Source organism: Piliocolobus tephrosceles, chromosome 14 (genome assembly GCF_002776525.5).
Source record: "Piliocolobus tephrosceles isolate RC106 chromosome 14, ASM277652v3, whole genome shotgun sequence".
In the NCBI taxonomy this organism is placed as follows: domain Eukaryota; kingdom Metazoa; phylum Chordata; class Mammalia; order Primates; family Cercopithecidae; genus Piliocolobus; species Piliocolobus tephrosceles.
Genome location: NC_045447.1, coordinates 8,475,229 through 8,496,047, shown reverse-complemented (window position 1 = coordinate 8,496,047; position 20,819 = coordinate 8,475,229). Strand labels below are relative to the sequence as shown.

The 20,819-nt window shown below is 48.3% G+C and overlaps 1 protein-coding gene across 5 annotated transcripts in view; it reads left to right on the top strand.

Moving 5' to 3' along the window:
• USP20 (ubiquitin specific peptidase 20) overlaps positions 1-20,819 on the top strand; it is a 46,480-nt gene that overhangs the window by 9,195 nt on the left and 16,466 nt on the right. For all 5 annotated transcript variants that reach the window (XR_002732564.3, XM_023216949.2, XM_023216947.2 and 2 more), the window contains exons 2-9: positions 5,341-5,452; positions 8,057-8,153; positions 12,363-12,416; positions 14,059-14,121; positions 14,479-14,610; positions 16,605-16,701; positions 17,209-17,278; positions 18,875-18,988. Coding sequence is in view for 4 of the 5 variants with exons in the window: in XM_023216949.2 (XP_023072717.1) it covers positions 8,070-8,153; positions 12,363-12,416; positions 14,059-14,121; positions 14,479-14,610; positions 16,605-16,701; positions 17,209-17,278; positions 18,875-18,988 (614 nt within the window). In the remaining variant the exon portion in view is untranslated. The remainder of the gene's footprint in view (positions 1-5,340; positions 5,453-8,056; positions 8,154-12,362; positions 12,417-14,058; positions 14,122-14,478; positions 14,611-16,604; positions 16,702-17,208; positions 17,279-18,874; positions 18,989-20,819) is intronic.

Here is a 20,819-nt window from a genome sequence, read left to right as displayed (position 1 = left end):
CTGGAGAGGTGTGCTTGGGAGCCAACCAGGTAGCAGCTTTGGGGACTTCTGGGATCACTCAGATGCTCCCACCCCTTCTCTGAAAACCACCCTGTGTAGGCTCAGGGCAGTGCCTGGCATGGGGGCCTGGAGAGTTCCAGGGGACGGAGGCTCTGTCCCCTGTGGTGCCCTCAGGGGTTTGGGGAAAAGCAACATACCTAGGAAGCCAGATACTCTTCTTCTTTTCTTATTTTGGAAACTTGAAAATCCATTAAAAGTAACCAATTTAGGTATTCTTTTTTGTTTGTTTTTGTTTTTAGGATCAGAGGTTTAACAGGCAAAAGAAAGAGAAAGAAAGGAAAACAGCTCTCTCTCTAGTGAGAGAGAGGGGACTTTTGAGAGGAAAAGTGTTTTTTGTTGTTTTTTGATTTTGATTTTGTTTTAGATACAGGGTCTTGCTCTGTTGCCCAGGCTGTAGTGAGTGGCATGATCCTAGTTCACTGCAGCCTTGAGCTTAAGGGATCCTCCCTCCGCAACTTCCCAGAAGCACTAGGATTACAGGTGTGAGCCACTGTGACTGACCGTATTAGATTATTAGATTAGAATGATTGTAACACAGTCATTCAGGAAGCAAGTATAGGAAGAAAAAAAAAAAGGCAACACAAGTTCATTGTAGAAAATGCAGAAAAGCAAAAAGGAAATATAAATCACTTGACTCTATCCTCCAGAAATGATAATAGCATCCTTTCTCTAGGCCCAAAATACATTGTTTCATCAAAATAAGAGTTTAATAATAGTTTTTTTTTTTTTTTTTTGAGATGGATCTGTCGCCCAGGCTGGAGTGCAGTAGCGTGACCTCTGCTCACTGCAAGCTCCGCCTCCCGGGTTCACGCCATTCTCCTGCCTCAGCCTCCTGAGTAGCTGGGACTACAGGCGCCCGCCACCACACCCAGCTAATTTTTTTGTATTTTTTTTTTTTTTTTAGTAGAGACGGGGTTTCACTGTGTTAGCCAGGATGATCGTGGTCTCCTGACCTCGTGATCCACCGGCCTCGGCCTCTCAAAGTGCTGGGATTACAGGCGTGAGCCACCGCGCCTGGCCATTTTTTTTTTTTTTTTTCCCCTGAGACGGGCTCTTGTTCTGTTGTCCAGGCTAGAATGCAGTGGTGCCATCATAGCTCACTGCAGCCTCATACTTCTGGGCTCAAGCCATCCTCTCATCTCAGCTTCCTTAGTAGCTGGGACTACAGGTGCGCACCACCATGCCCAGTTAATTTTTAAATTTTTTGTAGAGATGGGGTTTCACCATGTTGCCCAGGCTGATCTCAAACTCCTGGGCTAAAGCAGTCCTCCTGCCTCGGCCTCCAGAAGTGCTGGAATTACAGGCATAAACCACCTAACATGGTCTAACAGTGTTTTATAACTTTGTGTTTTTGGGCCATTCAGCAAATATTTTCAGAGAAGTTACTGCCTTTTTTTTTTTTTTTTTTTTTTTGAGATGGAGTTTTGCTCTTGTTGCCCAGGCTGAAGTGCAATGGCACGATCTTGGCTCACTGCAACCTCTGCCTCCCGGGTTCAAGCGATTCTCCTGCCTCAGCCTCCCTACTAGCTGGGAATACAGGCTCCTGCCACCATGCCTGGCTAATTTTTATATTTTTAGTAGAAACGAGGTTTCATCATGTTGGTCAGGCTGGTATTGAACTCCTGACCTCAAGTGATCCACCTGCGTCAGCCTCCCAAAGTGTTGGGATTACAGGTGTGAGCCACCTCACCCAGCCTGACTTGTTTTAGTGAGCAGATGTCTTTAAGGTTCATGTTGTAGCATGTGTCAGAATTTCCTTTTTTAGGCTGAATCGTATTTCATTGTATGGATATATCATATTTTGTCTATTTATTGATGGGCACTTGGTTTGCATCGTCTTTTGGCTGTTGCACATAATGCAACTATGAACATGGGTGCACAAATATTTGAGTTGCCGCTTTTAGTGTGTTTGGGTGTATACCCAGATGTGGATCGCTCAATAGTGTGGTGCTATTTTACAGTTCTTGAGGAACTGCCAAACTGCATTCTGCCTCTGTGAAGGGGTGGCCTGCCCCTCCACACCTGTGGGTGCTTCTCGTTAGGTGGGACGAGAGACTTGAGAAAAGGAAATAATACACAGAGACAAAGTATAGAGAAAGAAAAGCGGGACCCAGGGGACCAGTGCTGTGTTTTCAGAGGACCCACACTGGCACCGGCCTCTGAGTTCCCTTAGTATTTATTGATAATTATCTTTACCATCTAAACGATAGGGGAGTAGCTAGAAAATAGGATCATTGTAGGGAGGAAATCAGCAGTAAGACATAAGAACAAAAATCCTTGTAACATGAATAAGTTTAAAGGAAAATGCTGTGCCTTGAGATGCATATGCAAACATCTCCATAAACCTTTTAGCAGTATTGCTCTAGCAAGCCCCACCTTATTCCTAAAGGCGGTTTCTCCTTACTCAGTAAACAAGGCACACAATGGGTTTTACACCGAGATGTTACATTGCCCAGGGACGGGCAGGATTTCTAACCATCAAGCCTCTTTCAGGTACTTGTTTAACAAAGACACATCCTGCACAGCCCAATATCCTTTTAACCTTAAATCACCTTCCCACATGTCTCTTGCAAGGACAAAGTTGGGGGTAGGGTCACCGATTAACAGCATTTCAAATACAGAACTAAATGGAGTCTCTTATGTCCCCTTCCTTCTATATAGACACAGTAACAGGCTGATCTCTTTCTTTTCCCCACACTCTGCTGCACCATTTCACATTCCCACCAACAGTGCACAGGCCTCAAGTTTATCCACACCCTTACCAACAGCCAACATCTTTTTTTTCTTTCTTTTTTTTTTTGATGGAGTCTTGCTCTGTTGCCCAGGCTGGAGTGTAGTGGTGTGATCTAAGCTCACTGCAGTCTCCGCCTCCCAGGTTCAGGTGGCTCTCCCGCCTCAGCCTCCCCAGCAGCTGGAATTACAGGCGCCTGCCACCACACCCAGCTAATTTTTGTATTTTTAGTAGAGATAGGGTTGCACCATGTTGGTCAGGCTGGTCTCGAACTCCTGATCTCATGATCTGCCCGCCTCAGCCTCCCAAAGTGCTGGGATTACAGGTGTGAGCCACCGTGCCCGGCCTCATTCTGATTTAAAATCAACTTTATTGAGGTATAATTTTATTGAGGTATAATTTACATATGTTAACATGCACATACTTTAAAGATACAGTGCACACGATTTGACAGGTATATACATCTGATTAAACCCCACCCCAGATAAGATCTAGAACATTCCAACCACAGAAAGTTCCTTCTTGTCTGCAATGTAGCTCTACCTTTTGCCCCAGGCAATCACTGATCCAGTTTCTATCATCATAGGTTAGTTTTTGTCTGTTTTGAAATTTTGTATAAATAGAATCATATGGTATATATGTTTTTGTATCTGATTTTTTTTTTCTTTGCTCAGTTTAATGTTTCTCTAAATCTGACTCATGATTTAGAGCAAGACTATGCACCACGTAGATCTGATCAGGGTCACACCTGTTACAAACTAGCCAGATAAGCCGAGCATGATGGCTCATGCCTGTAATCCCAGGGAGGGATTACACTTTGGGAGGCTGAGGCAGGTGGATCACCTGAGGTCAGGAGTTTGAGACCAGCCTGACCAACATGGAGAAACCCTGTCTCTAGTAAAAATATAAAATTAGCCGGGCATAGTGGCGCATGCCTGTAATCCCAGCTACTCAGGAGGCTGAGGCAAGAGAATTGCTTGAACCTGGGAGGCAGAGATTGCTGTGAGCTGAGATCGCACCATTGCACTCCAGCCTGGGCAACAAGAGTGAAACTCCATCTCAAACAAAACAAAACAAAAACTAGCCAAATGATTGACCTCCCCCAAGTTCCTGAGTTACTTAAGTTCCAATTCTGTTTCTTCATCTGTAAAATGGGAGTAGTGAGAATATATTGAGGGCTGTTAGCCACAGGGCTGATTTTTCTCTCTGAAGTTGCAGGAATGTAAGTCCAATTGCACTTGCAAATCAAGAGTGGACCTGTTAAATCAGCCAGGCATGGTGGCACACGCCTGTAATCCCAGCTACTCGGGAGGCTAAGGCAGGAGAATCACACGAACCCAGGAGGCAGAGGTTGCAGTGAGCCAAGATCATGCCACTGCACTCCAGCCTGAGCAGCAGAGTGAGACTGTCTCAAAAAAAAATAAATAAATAATGGGCCAAGTTATAACCTGCCCCCTCCCTCCCCAGCCACCCAGCTAGAGAGATTATCATATACCAAAGATGCTAGCAAAACCCACACCACTGCAGCTTAAAATAGTGCAGGACTAGTGCCAACTCAGGGCATATGGCCTCAGCAGAAACCATGAAGAAAACTAAAAAACCTGACTTCAAGTGAGGAGGTTTGGAATTTGGAATCTTGAAGCTGTCATTGTCATGTGACTATTTTAAATGGTAGCTTCTAATTGCCTCTCCCTCTTTGAGCTGTCCACATCTAGGAGACTGTGACTTGCCAGTGAAGTGTGGGTAGTGGCAATGTGTGGATGAGCATGGTTGTGCCTGCAGTCTGGGCCTGCTGAACACTTAAGGGTCAGGGGTTCTCAGGGAATCCCTGAGAGCTCAAAGGATGACCTGAGGGGCCTGGTGGCATGTGTGGAAGGGACCAGGCCTTCCTGTCCAGAGGGTTGATGGGCTGTGGCAGCCTGATGGGACAATAGGAGAGGCCCTGCAGATCCCTCCAGCAGACCTGTGCAGGATTCCTCCTGGGGATCACCAAGTTAATGCCCCAGCAGTGACTAGTGAAGGCCAGCACTCCCTAGGAGGGGCTGCCCCTGTGTGCCAGCTCTGCCTGGGCCTTGGGCAGCTGGCCCAGGAGTGATGTGGTGGTACTGTTCTCTGGATGCACAGGGAGTAGTCTAGCCTGTGGACATCCCCAATATCCTGAAATTCGTTCCTCCCAGGAGGAATGCTGGGCCCTTTGGTGCTAAGAATGATTTTAAAATAACAGAACTATCTGGGCACAGTGGCTCAGGCCTGTAATCTCAGCACTTTGGGAGACCCGAGGTGGGAGGATTACTTGAGCCCAGGAGTTCAAGACCAGCCTGGACAACAAAGCAACACCCTGTCTCTATAAGAAATTTTAAAGAAATTAGCTGGGTGTGGTGGTGCACACCTATAGTCCCAACTACCTGCGAAGTTGAGGTGGGAGGATCGCTTGAGCCTGGAAGATCAAGCTGTGATCACGCCACTGCTCTCCAGCCTGGGCAAGCGAGCAAGACCCTGTCTCAAAAATAGTAATAGAACTGTGTGAAATGCCCTGGTTCATCCCCCAGACTCCTTGCGAGAGGCCTCTACTCACTCCAGACCACTGCAGCCCATTGCTGTCAGCTGTCAACGAAGGATGTGAATGCTGGCCGCTTCCTGCGGACTTCGTGTCACCCAGAGGTAAGCCCATGGCCTCCTCTCAGGTGGGTCCCTTCAACACATACTGAGGAGGATACATGGATTTTTCTCCGTCGATGAAAGAATGGAATTGTGATTATGGGGGTTGTTTTTTTTTTTTCAAGTCCTTATCTCTTAGAAAAATACAGATGGAATGTGATCGCCTGTGTGTCTGGGATTTGCTACAAAAGCAAGAGGAAGCAGGAGGTTGAGATGAAGCAAGATTGGCCATGAGTTGTTGATTGAGGAGTCTAGGTACATGGAAATATGGAAGTGTGTTATACAGTTCAGTCTACTTTGTTTTTTCCTTTTTTTCTTTATGCTCATCTTCAATGTGACAGTAAGTTCTGCCTGCTTTTGCACATTTACGTTTTATACAAGTTAGAAAGCAACTGAGCAGGCCTTTAGGATCTGACCAACTTGAGGCTCAGCTCTAGCACCAACATTCCTGTGAGGCCTTAGACAAGAAGGAGCCTCTGTTCCTTAGTCTGTGAAATGGGGCTAATCACAGCTGCCTCAATGATTGCTGGGATAGTTTTTCATAAACGAATGCACAAAAAGCTCTTAGCTTAGTATCTGACACCTCATGAGTGCTAGTTACTCATGTTCTGAATGGGAATCTGGCCAGTTGACCCTGGCTGACCATTTGGGACAGGGAGGGGCATGTAAGGAGGAGTCTGGGGGTCCACCTCTCAGATCAGGGGGTACACATGCGGCTTCTGCTTTTGTTTTTTGTCTTTTTTTTTTGAGGTGGAGTTTTGCTCTTGTTGCCCAGGCTGCAGTTCAATGGCACGATCTTGGCCCACTGCAACCTCCGCCTCCTGGGTTCAAGTGATTCTCCTGCCTCAGCCTCCTGAGTAGCTGGGATTATAGACATGTGCACCACGCTCGGCTAATTTTGTATTTTTAGTAGAGATGGGGTTTCTCCATGTTAGTCAGGCTGGTCTTGATCTCCTGACCTCAGGTGACCTGCCCGCCTCGGCCTTCCAAAGTGCTGGGATTACAGGCATGAGCCACCGCACCCAGTCTTTTGTTTTGTTTTTTAGACCCCTGCAGACATAGAGGCTTCTACCTTTGGTTAAAGCAATCTTGGCTCCAGTTACATCTTTGGTTGGTTTGGACCTTATTTGGCAACAGTTTGAAGCTATAATCAGCAGTCAGATTCCTGGATTTGCTTCTGCTAAAATACCGTATGTGAAGCCTTTCTTTAGTTATTCATTTTTTAATGTTTTCTTTTGAAATAATTATAGATTCACAGGCAGTTGCAAAAAGTGTACCCTAAGGTACTTTGTACCTTCACCCAGTTTCTCTTAATGGTAAGAGTAACACGTACTTTTTTTTTTTTTTTTTTTGAGACGAGGTCTTGCTCTGTCACCCAGGCTGGAGTGCAGTGGCATGGTCACAGCTCACTGCAGCCTTGAACTCCTGGGCTCACATGACCTCCTACCTGAGCCTCTTGGGTAGCTGGGACTACAGGCATGCACCAGCATCCCAGCTAATAATACATCTTTGTATGTCTGTAGTACAATCAGTAAAGTGACATTGGCATAATCCATGGAGCTTATTCAGATTTCACTAGTTCTGTAGGTACTCGTGTGTGTTCAGTTCTTTGCACTTTTAACACACGTGTAGATCCATGTAAGCACCCCATAATCAAGATGTTCGTCATCATCCAGGTGCTCCCTTGAGGGCAGCGTTTATTTTCTAGGACAGATATATTTTTATCCCCTGATTTAAAAGAGAAAGAAATGCAGAAGAATGTTGGGAAAGATGTTTGCTACTTGTTCTCAGTGATTTATTTTACTTTGTGCTTTCTTGTTTGAGTTTTGTTTTTATAATGAACATGTGTCAGTTAAACAAAAGCAACAGAGCTTTTTTTTTCTTCATTGCTTGAAACCCATCACCCAGATGCACCACTATTGTTGTTTTGGCAAACGCAGTTCCAGACTGCTTTCTAGTTTGTTCTCCTGCCTTTCTGACTTTCTCCCTACTCTCAGAAGACATTCTCTGGAGGCCGTGCTGCATGGCCTGCTCCCATGGTGGTCTGGTGTTCAAACCGCACTCCCTGGGGGACTCCCACGAGAAGTGGGATAAGTGGTCTGCCAGCACTTGGCCTCCCAGAGGCTCTTGAGAAGACCAGTGTCAACATCTGCTGCTTGCCTTTTTGAAACCCAGCCTTTCTGCACTGCCCCCTCCTCTGCCTGAATCCTTGGATGAACATGGATTTGGCCTCCTTCTAACAAAACATCTGTGGTTTTAGATTGTCTGGTGTACAGTTCCCTGCATGCAGACAGGACTCCTGTGTCTTCCCTACCAATAATTCTGATCACGATACCTGCCATCTGCCATGGGCTTTCTCTACATCAGGGATTACGCCAGGCATTTGACAGACGTTGTCTCCGTGACCTAGGAACGACCCATTGGGGTAACTTATCTTCTTAGACAAGGAAAGTAATGCTCAAAAAGGTTAAGCAACTTCCCCAGGTTACCAGCTGGTTTGTGGCAGACCAGGACTCAAGGCCAAAGTCATGTACTTGACCACTCACCTTCCTACCTCCTGCCAGCACTGGCTGCCATTAACCCAGGATTGCTTGTGTCTTCTCATAGGTGAGCCCAGGCCATGATGGGGGACTCCAGGGACCTTTGCCCTCACCTCGACTCCATAGGGGAGGTGACCAAAGAGGACTTGCTGCTCAAATCTAAGGTAAAGGGTCAGACCTTACGGGGCCAGGGCCCACATCCAGGGCTACCTCTTTCCTGGGGTGTGAACATTTCTGAAGCAGTGGAAAAACTGGTTCCTTGAGCGTCTCTGCTCGGCCTTCTGTGTAAATGGAAATGCTGGCGTCTGCTTGGGAGACCACCTTCCGGAGGCTGTGTCCTAATAGCCATTAATTATAGTTTAGACCAGGCCATTTGGGAACCACTAATGCTCTCTGTCCATTAGCTGTTGGGGCGGGTGCACAGAGCCTCTCCAAGGCAGGGAATGAATGCTGCTTTCCAAGTCCAGGAGTGTTATTATAAATGAGGCCCGAGGAGGGCTCAGGGAGGCCTGAGCAGGAAGCCAGCTGGGCTTCTTCTCAAAGTAGGAGGACGCATTGCCATCCTTTTGGTGTTGTTAAATGAAAATTTTTGAAAAGGTTACAAGAAAGGAAAACTCGACATGGTTACAAATGAAACAGTATAAAACGATAAATGTCAAGGAGTCCTTCTCTCACCCCTGTGCCCACCCTCCCTGGCCCACCCTCGGGTAAGCACTTACTCTCTTTTGTATCTTTTCAGTTTCTTTATGTGAATACAAGCAGATACACTCATTTTAAGTTTTGCCCTTTCTTACATAAAAGATGGTATACAATCCTCTCTGTTTTGTAACTTGCTTTATTCACATGACAATGTATCTTGGAGCTCTTTGGACGTCAGTGCATAGAGACAGCTTTCTCATTTGTTACCTTGAAGCTGCATCATATTTCACTGTGTGGCCATAGTGACCGAAGCTCTGTGGGTAGACACCTGAACCCTTTGCAACCTCTTGCCAATAACAAACGATGTTGTGACGAACGGCCTTGTAGAAAAGTCATTGCATCCATGGGCAGAGCTGCATGCAGGCATGTTCCCAGGAGTGGGATTCCTGGGCATATTGGCACCTAATGCTGGTCGCCTGGCCTCACCGCACCAGCAGGTCCTTGGTGGCCTTTGGCCTGAGCTGGTTTTGTCATGAGGCCTGGCGTGTGAGTGGTTCTTCATAGTGTTTATAGCTGCTTTTGAAGTGACTTCACCTCTTGCAGTGTGAAGTGGGGCAGAGTGAGGCCCGGATGTGTTTGCACTGTCTGATGCTGTGTTTCTCTCTGCTTCTTAGGGAATCTGAGAGCAGGGAGGGGATGAAGCAGGTGGGAGAAGAGAGGTGGAGCACAGGAATGTTTGTGCTGGGACTGGCAGCCGTTCAGAAGCCTGTTAGTGCCTCTAGAGTAGAGACGGGGCGTGTCTGGGGTGCTCCGGGCCTGTGTGTCAGAGATCATAACTTCAGGTCCTCTCTGGGTATCCAGAAAGTTACAAAATAAAACCAGCGCCATTCTAAAATACTCAGAAAGAGCAAGGATATGAGCAGGTCCTTACCAGTAAAAGAGGTAGAAATGACAAGAAACTTTCGGAAAAAGATGGCTGACTTCACTCTCGTGCTTATGGATATTGCTAACGAAATAGGATGATACCATTTTGCAGATGGACGGAAAGAGATTGATCCATTCGTAGCTGACAGTTATGGAGAAAATGGGCCATTCACGTTGTGGTAGGGCTGGGAATTACTGTAACTTTTAGAGAAGCAATTCTGCTTCTGGGAATTTATCCCATAGAAGTGTAATCACCAGTTATAAGCATATGATACAGCAGTATTTATTGAGCATTATTTGTAAAAGGGAAAAGTGGCACCTGAATAATCCTCAGGGGATGGGTGAATCAGTTATGGTGTGTCCAGAGTGTGCAGTCACCACAGAGGAGATGCAGTCTTCATGTACAGACTTGAGTGACCCTCAAAGGAGACACAGGCACATTATAGATAAATGTGTATTGTGTGATCTTATTTTTACTAAAAATCACCCCCTCAAGATCTAGGCATACATGTTTTGTATAAGAAGAATGTACAGAGGGAAATATTTCATATCATACACAACATATAGATGTCATCTGAATTGTTATAGCAAGCATACGATACTTTTATAAATCAAATAACTGAAATGGAAAAAAAAACCTGGGAAGAGGAGGGTGAATTGTGAAGTCAAAAAATCACAAGAGAGATGACAAATTTAGGAAGGTTTGGGGCTGCGGCTTTGAGTCTGCTAAGCAGACTGATCTCCTAGTACCCACAGCATCCTCCGTGAGAGACCCTAAACCGCAGAGTGCAGATCTCAGCTTCATGGTATGGGACGAGCTGCTTCACTTCAACCCCATGTTCAGGCTTTTTACAAACATGGCTGGAATCTGGGTGTAGTGAGAATGAGAAGGAGGCCATGGAGGCCTGGGAGCTGACATGGCCACCCTGGGGGAAGCCAGGCTTTCTTGGTGGGAGCTTTGTGACCTTGCTGCACTGGGCTCCAGGCTTATTGGCTTTACCTGCTGTCCAGGCTCATTGGCTTCACCTGCTGACCTTGCTCTGTGACAAGGTTGTGACCTCAGCGAAAGGGTGATGTTGCTGGGCCCTGCTACAGAGACTGGAAGGGGTTCTGTAAGTAGTGTGTAAAAAACTCAGCAGGCTGGGCATGGTGGCTCACACCTGTAATCCCAGCACTTTGGGAGACCGAGGCAGGCAGATCAGAGGTCGGGAGATCGAGACCATCCTGGCTAACACGGTGAAACCCAGTTTCTACTAAAAATACAAAAAAATTAGCCAGGTGAGGTGGCGGGCGCCTGTAGTCCCAGCTACTCGGAAGGCTGAGAGGCAGGAGAATGGCATGAACCCAGGAGGCGGAGCTTGCAGTGAGCCGACATCATACCACTGCACTCCAGCCTGGGAACTCAGCTGGAGGCCAGGTGCGGTGGCTCATGCCTATGATCCCAGCCCTTTGGGAGGCCAAGGGGGGTGGATTACCTAAGGTCAGGAGTTTGAGACCAGCCTGGCCAAAATGATGAAACCCTGTCTCTACTACAAATACAAAAATTAGCCAGGTGTGGTGACTGCCACCTGTAATCCCAGCTACTCGGGAGGCTGAGGCAGGAGAATCACTTGAACCCAGGAAGAAGAGGTTGTATCTCACCACTGTGCTTCAGCTTGGGAGACAGAGCAAGACTCCATCTCAAAAAAAAAAAAAGACTTCAGCTGGAGACTTGGATTGTCCTCTCCAAGGGTCTGCTCCCGCTGTGGTAGAGCCTGATACTGTAGCTGCTGTCAAAGACCAACACTCAGAGTTCCTCTCACAACTGATGGAAGCACGACAGATGTTGTAGGGCCTCGGCTGGGAATTGCTGTTCTAGAAATGCACCGATACAGTTATTTGGGGCACAAATTAAGTTGCTGTAATAAAGAGTCCCTAAAATAGAGTGGCGTAAATGAGATAGAAGTTTCCTTTCTCTCACAGAGCAGACCACAGGTAGGGAGGACTGGTAGGGTGGCTCTACCATTCTCAACATGTGGCTCTCTTCCTGAGTCCAAGGTGGTTGCTTCAGCTCCTGCCATTACATCCCCATTCCAGCCAATGGTAAGAGGAGAAAGAGCAAGGCTAGCACACAGCGCAGAAGTGGCACACATGGTTTTTGCTGTCTTCTCATTGACTAGAACTGAGCCCACATGATCGTGGTGGAAGTTGGGAAACATCGTCTGCAGCAAGCTAGCTGTGTGCTCAGCTAAAATCCATGCATCCCATTATTAAAGCAAGGAGGAGAGAAAGGATAGCGACAGACACAGAGCATTCTCTGACGCCCAGACCACCAGAAACCTGGGCATTTCCTGGGGTTTGCCAGGTCTAGTGAACTCTTCATTTATACTAGGCCCTGTGAACTCCCAGGGGTAGGCAAAACAGACCTTCCCTCTTTCATGGAGCCCTTGTCTAATGGGTAGAAAGGCTGAAATAATTCAGTGCAAGAAAAGGAAGAGTAGAAGGGGTGTTAAGAGAGCATGTTAACGAGTCTCTTACATGATTTTATTTTCCAAGATTAGGTTATAGACACTAAAATCATAAAATGTTGGTTTGAAAATGTTTTTAGAGGCACAGGATAGAATTCAAACAGTAAAGTATAAATTGCTCCCCTGGGAGCCTAATTTGGACAGGTAGTCCGGTGAAGGCCTTTCTGGGGCCAGGGCTCGAAGCTGAGACCTTCTGAGTGCATGTCAGCCAGGTGGGGCCCTCCAGGCAGGACCAGCCCCAGCGCTCAGCCCCCCAACGGGCTCCTCATACCTGCTTTTTCTCTCTCCTCTCAACCCACACAGGGAACCTGTCAGTCATGTGGGGTCACCGGACCAAACCTTTGGGCCTGTCTCCAGGTAAAAGACCCTTGTGGCCATCAGGGGCATGGAACTGCTTCCACCTGTTGTCAGCACTGCACAGGCTGGTGCAGTGGGCTAGACTCTGGGCTAGGAACTTCCATCCCTGGTGGGCACTGCCAGAAACCTTGGGCAGGGGCACAGGGACACAGGGCTCCACAGTCAGCAAATCCTGGGCTGGCCATTCTGGCAGCAATTAAAAATGACAGGAGAAAAAAATAGGTTGGAGAAGGCTCTGGACCGAAGGCTCCCTTCTTCATAGGACAGAATTCTAGCTTGGCATGCTTATGTGTGAGTCGACGTGGGTGTCTTGGCTTTGAGGCCTGGCACTGCTGCTCAGCAGCGTCTCTCCCCGGGCTAGTCTCATTTTTTCTCTGAACCTTCATTACCCATCTATAAGAAAGAGGCTGCAACACTGACAACTGACAACTGTCCCCGCCTCATGGGGTTAGGGTAGAACTGGACAAGACGGATGCCTGTGACTAGCCATGAGATGGTGTCCGGGAGAAGCTGGAAGGGTTTGGATGATTACTGGTTACTAAAAAGAGTAAAAGTAGAGGTATGAAAACATGACAGTTTTCCCCGAGTGGTAGGATAATTTTCTTTTTTTTCTCTGTAGTGTTTAAAAAATGTTTCCAAGCATGTATTTTTATAGTCATACTAAAAATGACTGTTACTTAAAATTTCTTTAAAAAAAAAAAAAACCCACAAGTAAAAACAACAAAGACAGCAGCAGTGAGTGAAGACAGCCAGTCAGTCTTTGCAAAAGCGCAGGGGCCCCCAGTGGAATTCTGGCTTCTTCTGCTCAGCCCTGTCACTCAGCACAAAGTAGAGAGCAAGACACTGTGTATCCAGGGGAAGCAAGAAGGGCCAGATGTTATCTCCTAGGCTGTTACAAGTGCAGGACATGGCCCTACCTCATAGGAGCCACAGTCCCCTTAGACAGATGTGGGAGCCTGATGTAGAAAATGGCACCTGCTGATCACAGGTGGCAGTGACAGCAGGCACTCCTGTAGGAGTGTGGCATTGGCCATTGGCTACTGGCTGGCATGGAGGCTCACAGTGGAGGCACTGAGTGGGCCTTGGAGGATGGGTAGATTTGGGATAGGAGAGTGCGAGGGCCCTTTCAAGACAGCATCATCAGGGGCATGCGGGCCCTGCTGTGAGGTACTGGGTCCATACTGGGCTCCCACTATCTGTGCCCCTTGTTTCAAGCAGCTGGTCCCCATTCAGCATCCCCCATTAGAAAATGGCTGTGAGGCCTAGGATCCCCACCAAAAACACAGGGCTCAATAACTGACCCCACTTCACGTGGGGTTTTCTTGGAGGGGGAGGGTCTGGGTCCCGAGCAGCCAGGCCCCAGCCGGGACCCCACCTGGTCTTGCTGGAGAGCAGCAGCCCAGGGCGTACTGCTTGTCTCACTCAGAGGGCAGGGACAGTGTTTACCATCCATCACTGCCCAACAGAATTTCAGGTGTACGGACCTACACACCTGTGTTCCTTTGAGATGGTGGAGCCTCAGTCCCTTGTAGTCCCTGTTCGGGAGAGGTGGGGGCACTGACTTTGGGATGGAACCAGAGACACTGTGTTGACACCATCCTTTTGGCAAGCTCCAGTCCATTCTCCTCCCCTCTCCTCCCAGGTCTCCTGCTCCTATGTTGGCTGTGGAGAATCCTTCGCTGACCACAGCACCATTCATGCACAGGTGAGTGTGGTGGCTGAGAGTATGGGCCCTGCAGTTAGATGGACTGGAGTTCAAACCCCAGCTCCACCTTCCTGCTCTGGGCCTAAATGGCTGGGGCAATAAATGGTGTCATCCTAGCCTGGCTCCTGCAAAGAAGGGGGGATGCAGGTAAAAACATTTTGCATCTGCACCTTTTGATAAGTAGCAGCCCTCAGGGTCCTGACCGGGGTTGGGGGGGGGGTAAGCAAAATTTGAGCTTCTGGTCTCTGTCCTGACAGGGCCTGTTACTGAGAGGCTGGGGAGCAGAGTAGCCATCACAGGTTGGGGCACTTGTTAGGCCAGAATACCTTGGACCTCGTTTTGGATATCACCCTCTAGGCAAAAAAGCACAACTTGACCGTGAACCTGACCACATTCCGGCTGTGGTGTTACGCCTGTGAGAAGGAGGTGTTCCTGGAGCAGCGGCTGGCAGCCCCTCTGCCGGGCTCCTCCTCCAAGTTCTCTGAACAGGTAACCTGTGTGGTGGGCTCTGTTTGGTTGTTGGCAAGACTGTGTTGAGGATGAGGCAGTGCGACCTGAGCATCCGTGGAACACGGGTCAGTAGGTCCCAGAGGTGTCTGTTCCTGGGTCAATATGTTTTCAGGTGACTTTGAGGAGCTCACATCAGCATATGCTCACTGAGCCCAACTCTTTCCCAAGGTATGTGTGAGGCCATGAGGGTGCAGAGATGACTGAGAGTAGGGCCTCCCTTAAGGAGCTGGGAGACCATGGGATGGCCGTGCAGAGTGTAGTTGGGATGGGCTCAGGGCCATGAGGTGAGTGTAGACCCAGACCTTATGGAGAGGGTTGACGAGGTCACAGATGGCCTCTGGCCATTCCAGATCTGAAACCGTTCCTAAGGGAATTCCAGGTAGTTGCTACAGCACACTTCTCCATGGGAAATGCCCAGAAACCACCTAGGTAATGTCAACCAGAGAATGGTCCTTTGATCAACAGTGTGTACTGTGCAACCTTAGAGACGGCGGGTCAACAAGCCCATGACCTGGAGGGCCCAGCCCCAGGCCTGTCCTCAGGCAATGGTCAGTAATCCTGGATGGCAGAGCTGCCTGCTAGAGGAGAAGCCAGGACATGTGTGTGTCATTGCATGGCTGTCTCCTCCATTTATTTTATTTTATTTTAATTTAATTTTTTGAGGCCGAGTCTTGCTCTGTTGCCCAGACTGGAGTGCAGTGGTGCAATCTCAGCTCACTGCATGCCTCCTGGGTTCAACTGATTTCCTGCCTCAACCTCCTGAGTAGCTAGGATTACAGGCACCCGCCACCACACCTGACTGATTTTCATATTTTTAGTAGAGTCAGGGTTTCGCCATGTTGACCAGGCTGGTCTTGAACTCCTGACCTCAAGTAATCCACCTGCCTTGGCCTCCCAAAGTGCTGGGATTATAGGCAGGAGCCACCGCACCCGGCCTCTCCTTCTGTTCAGACAGTCACATGATAGGGCTTGATAAGTGCTTATTGAATGCATTTGTGAACTTGGTAGATGTTTATGAATTTTTATAGAAAAGGCTATAAAACAGTATATGCAATATTTTGTTTTTGTTGTGCATGTGTATTAACAGTTAAAAGTCTATATAATATAGGCTGGGCGCCATGGCTCACGCCTGTAATCTCAGCCCTTTGCTGGGCCAAGGCAGGAGGATCGCTTGAGCCCAGGAGTTTGAGACCAGCCTGGGCAACAGAGTGAGACCCCATCTCAACAAAAAATAAAATTAGTCAGGCATGGTAGCGCATGCTTGTAGTCCCAGCTACTTGGGAGGCTGAGGTGGGAGGATCACTTGAGCCCAGGAGTTCAAGATTGCAATGAGCTACTGCACTCCAGCCTGGGCGACAGAGCAAGACTATCTCTTAAACAAACTCTACATAATATACATACAGACTATTAACAGTAGTTCTCTCAGGAAAATGGGGTTGCATGTTTATTTATGTTTCTATTTTTCCCAAATTTATTATAAATAAAATATTTTTTATCATTGTCAATAAAAAAAATACAAGTCAAAAGCTGGGCATGGTGGCTCATGTTATCCTAACACTTTGGGAGGATTGCTGGAGCCCAGGAATTTGAGACCAGCCTGGGCAATATAAAAATATAGCTGGCTGCTGTGGCATGCGCCTGTAGTCTCAACTACTGAGAAGGGTGAGGTGGAAGGACCCCTCGAGCTCAGAAGTTGGAGTCGGCAGTGAGCTCTGATTGTGCCACTGCACTCCAGCCTGGGTGACAAAGCAAGACCCCATCACAGGCACAAACAAATCAAGGAGTTCCCAGGGCAAGGCCACCAAATCTCTCTCTCTTCACAGTGCCTTCTGCTCAAATTGACTGGCTCAGTCAATTTGAAAGCCTGGGGCTTCCAGGCAGTGGGGCTGGACTTCCAGCCCTTGGGAGACACCTGGGCCTCTGACTCCAGCCCGTCTGTTCCCTGTTTTCCTCACTTGGGGTCTTTAACGCAGGACTCCCCGCCACCCTCCCACCCTCTGAAAGCTGTTCCTATTGCTGTGGCTGATGAAGGAGAGTCTGAGTCAGAGGACGATGACCTGAAACCTCGAGGTAATGGCCCCCACAGCAGGGGAAGCTGATGGACTGGGCTGGGGGCCTCACCTGGAGGCTGGAAACCACCAGAGTCTTGGTCTTTATTTGCACCTGCTATATGGACAAGGAAGGATAGGGTGACGGATAAGCTGCATAGCATGGTGGCTTCCCTCCGGAAGCTGGCTGGCCTAGCTAAGGTTCTGGAGAGCCGGCTATCTTGTCCTCTCTCCCAGCTGGGTGACCCTGGGCAGGCCAGCCCCTCTGCTGTATGGTGTGGACAGTGGGCCTGGCTGGGCGGAGGGGCAAAGGAGTTCATCTGTTTAAAACACTCAGGTAACCACAGCTGTTGTGAGCAGGAACCTCGTTGATTTCTTGGGAAGATCCCTGGGGTGGAACACTTCCACCATGTCCTCTTCTTGGGTCCTGGGCAGTTGAGAGCCACAGCTTTGTGCCAATTGTGACTTGCAAGGTCTCCTCAGCAGGGCAGGGCGCTCACCTGCTCCCCCCATTGTGTTTATTTCCCAGGCCTCACGGGCATGAAGAACCTCGGGAACTCCTGCTATATGAACGCTGCCCTACAGGCCCTGTCCAATTGGTAGGTCGACGCTTTGTCCGAGGGCCGAGAGCTGTCCCTGGCAAAGCCCCGGAAACAGCAGCGGTAGCAGCTCCCAGCCTGTTGCCCACAAACACATGTATAGGATGCACAGCAGCAAAATCCCTAAAAACATGCGTGCCCTTTGACCCAGCAATCTCCCCAGTCGGAAGGTATCCTGAGGAGATAACTGGATATGCTGGGGAAGTTGTACATGCAAAGAGGCTCACTGCTCTGTTGTTTATTGGAAACGATTTAAAGGCCCATCTGCAAGGGAGTATAAATTCTCATAGCCCTTGCAGCAAGTGCAGGAAAAATGGCACAAGACAGCATGCATTGAAACAAAACAGGGTTCAGAATCTGGTGAGTGGGGGAAAAAGGAGGTTATAAAGCATTGTATGGTAAAATATCATTTTACGAGAGAAACACGATTTTCCATTAAGGAAAGGCTATCAGCTCCATGAGGCCAAGGATGTCTCCTGTGTCTGACATGCTTCTCCTACCCAGTGGAGGTTAGAGATGCAGTATATGTATGCAGGAAGGAGAGAGGGAATGGGTACAAATGCGTAGAAAAGTCTGGGAGACTATGTCCCAAAATGTTCCTAGTAACTATCCTCAGGTAGCAGGATGCAGGTCAATTATTGTTAATAATTGACCGCACCCAGGCCGGGTGCAGTGGCTCACGCCTGTAATCTCAGCACTTTGGTAGGCCGAGGCAGGTGGATCACGAGGTCAGGAGATCAAGACCATCCTGGCTAACACGGTGAAACCCTGTCTCTACTAAAAATACAAAAAAACTAGCTGGACTTGGTGGCACGCACCTGTAATCCCGGATACTGGGGAGGCTGAGGCAGGAGAATCGCTTGAACCCGGGAGGCGGAGGTTGCAGTGAGCTGAGATTGTGCCACTGCACTCCAGCCTGGGTGACAGAGCAAGACTCCATCTCAAAAAAAGAAAAAAAAAAAAAAATTGAGTGCACCTAGTCCGTTTTAACTTGAATAACCTCTATAAAGGCCCTGTCTTGGCTGGGCATGGTGGCTCACGCCTGTAATCCCAGCACTTTGGGAGGCCAAGGCAAGTGGATCACCTGAGGTCAGGATTTCAAGATCAGCCTGGCCAACATGGTGAAACCTCGTCTCTACTAAAAATATTAAAAAATTAGCCAGATGTGGTGGCATATGCCTGTAATCCCAGCTACTTGGGAGGCTAAGGCAGGAGAAGCATTTGAACCTGGGAGGCAGAGGTTGCAGTGAACCAAGACTGCACCACTGCACTCCAGCCTGGGCAACAGAGTGAGACTCTGTTTCAAAATAATAAAAATAATAATAAGATGAGATAAAATAAAATAAAAATACGCTGTCTCTAGATATGATCACACTCTCAGGTACTGGGCATTAGGGCTTCACAGATGAATTTTGGAGGATACAATTTTCTCATAACTGGTAGGAGCCTTCTAGTCACCTTTAGGCGTTTCTGGGTCCAGGGTCACTGTGCTCCCTGTGCGAGCACTCAGGGCTCCCCGCTATGCAGCCCTTTCTAAACCATGCCGCCTGCCTCGTTTGCTTTCCTGACCTGGCTCTCTCTCTCCCTTGCACCCAGCCCACCGCTGACTCAGTTCTTCCTGGAGTGCGGAGGCCTGGTGCGCACAGACAAAAAGCCAGCCCTGTGCAAGAGCTACCAGAAGCTGGTCTCTGAGGTCTGGCACAAGAAACGGTGAGCAGCTGCATCCCTAGCCTCGGGCGGTGTATGGGGACTGGGGTTTCCTGTCAGCACCCATGATTGAGCTCTTCCTATGGATTCAGCCCTCAGCGAGGACTTGCCTCACTTTGTCCCGGGTAATGCTTGTAGCAAGCCTGCGGGGTGGAAATTGCATCCAGTCCTGTTTTACAAATAGGAAAACTGAGGTGCAGAGAACTTTAAGTATCTTGCTCAAGGTCATAGAACCTGCAAAAGGTGAGCTAGAATTTGACCTGCTGTTGACCCTAGCCAGCAGCCACTGGGTAGATGTCTTTGCCAAGAGACATGGTGACCCGGCCTCAGCCACAGCTGCATGTGTAGGAGGAGGTGTGGGTCAGGGGGGCACAGACTGGATGGAGCTTCTGGCACAGTATGAAATGAATTTAAAGACCAGAGTCTGTGATTAGATCTATTTCTCCAGGAAGTCAAAGTTGGGAATAATTTAAAATGAGCACGTAGAAATATATATGGAGAAGCTGATGAAAAACCAGCGTAGGGCCAGGCGCAGTGGCTCATGCCTGTAATCCCAGCACTTTGAGAGGCTGAGGCAGGCAGATCACGAGGTCGAGATTGAGACTATCCTGACCAACATGGTGAAGCCCCGTGTCTAATAAAAATGTAAAAATTAACTGGGCATGGTGGTACGCACCTGTAGTCCCAGCTACTCGGGAGGCTGAGGCAGGAGAATCACTTGAACCCAGGAGGCGGAGGTGGCAGTGAGCCGAGATTGCACCACTGTACTCCAGCCTGGGGACAGAGCCAGACTCTGTCTCAAAACAAACAAACAAACAAACAAAAAAAAAACCCAGCATGGGAGAAATATGTATTACGTGTAGAAGCAGATTAAAAACCAGCGTGGGGCCAGACGCAGTCACTGACACCTGTAAATCCAGCACTTTGAGGGGCCAAGGCAAGAGAATCATTTGAGCCTGGAAGTTTGAGACCAGCCTGGACAACATAGCGAGACCCCACCTCTACGAAAACTACAAAATTAGCTGAGTGTGGTGTGTGCACTTGTGGTCCCAGCTACTCAGGAGGCTGAGGTGGGAGGATTGCTTGAGCCCAGGAGGTTGAGGCAGGCTGCAGTGAGCCTTGATCATGCCATTGCACTTCAGCCTGGGCGACAGAGTGAGACCCTGTCTCAAAAAAAAAAAAAAAAAAAAAAAGTCTGCGTGCAGTGGCTCACTCCTATAATCCCAGCACCTTTGGGAGGCCGAGGCGGGTGGATCACAAGGTCAGGAGTTTGAGACCAGCCTGGCCAATATGGTGAAACCCCGTCTCTACTAAAAATAACAAAAATTAGCTGGGCGTGGTGGCACACACCTGTAGTCCCTGCACTTTGGGAGGCTGAGACAGGAGAATCACTTGAACCCGGGAGGCGGAGGTTGCAGCGAGCCAAGATCGCGCCACTGCACTCCAGCCTGGGAAACAGAGCAAGACTGTCTCAAAACAAAACAAAAAACAAAACAAAAAATCAAGAAAACCAGTGTGGTACAGTATAATTCCGCTGTATAAGAAGCCAAGTTTAAGTGTATATCTGTATGTATTTTTGTATATGCATCTGTAGTTTCACAGAAAAATCCAGAAATCTAATGGTAAGTATCTGGTGCCATTAGTGGTGGTGTTTTTCTCCTGTACTTTTCTGAAATTTTAGATTTGTCAATAATGAACATGTCTTTTGAAATGAGAAAACCACAGTAAGTGTTTCAGAACAAAAACAAATCGTGTTCAGGCGAGTTTGTTGTGCGCCAGCAGGAAATGATGCCATTTTATTTGAGCTCTTTGCTTAATTGAGGCAGCTATGACT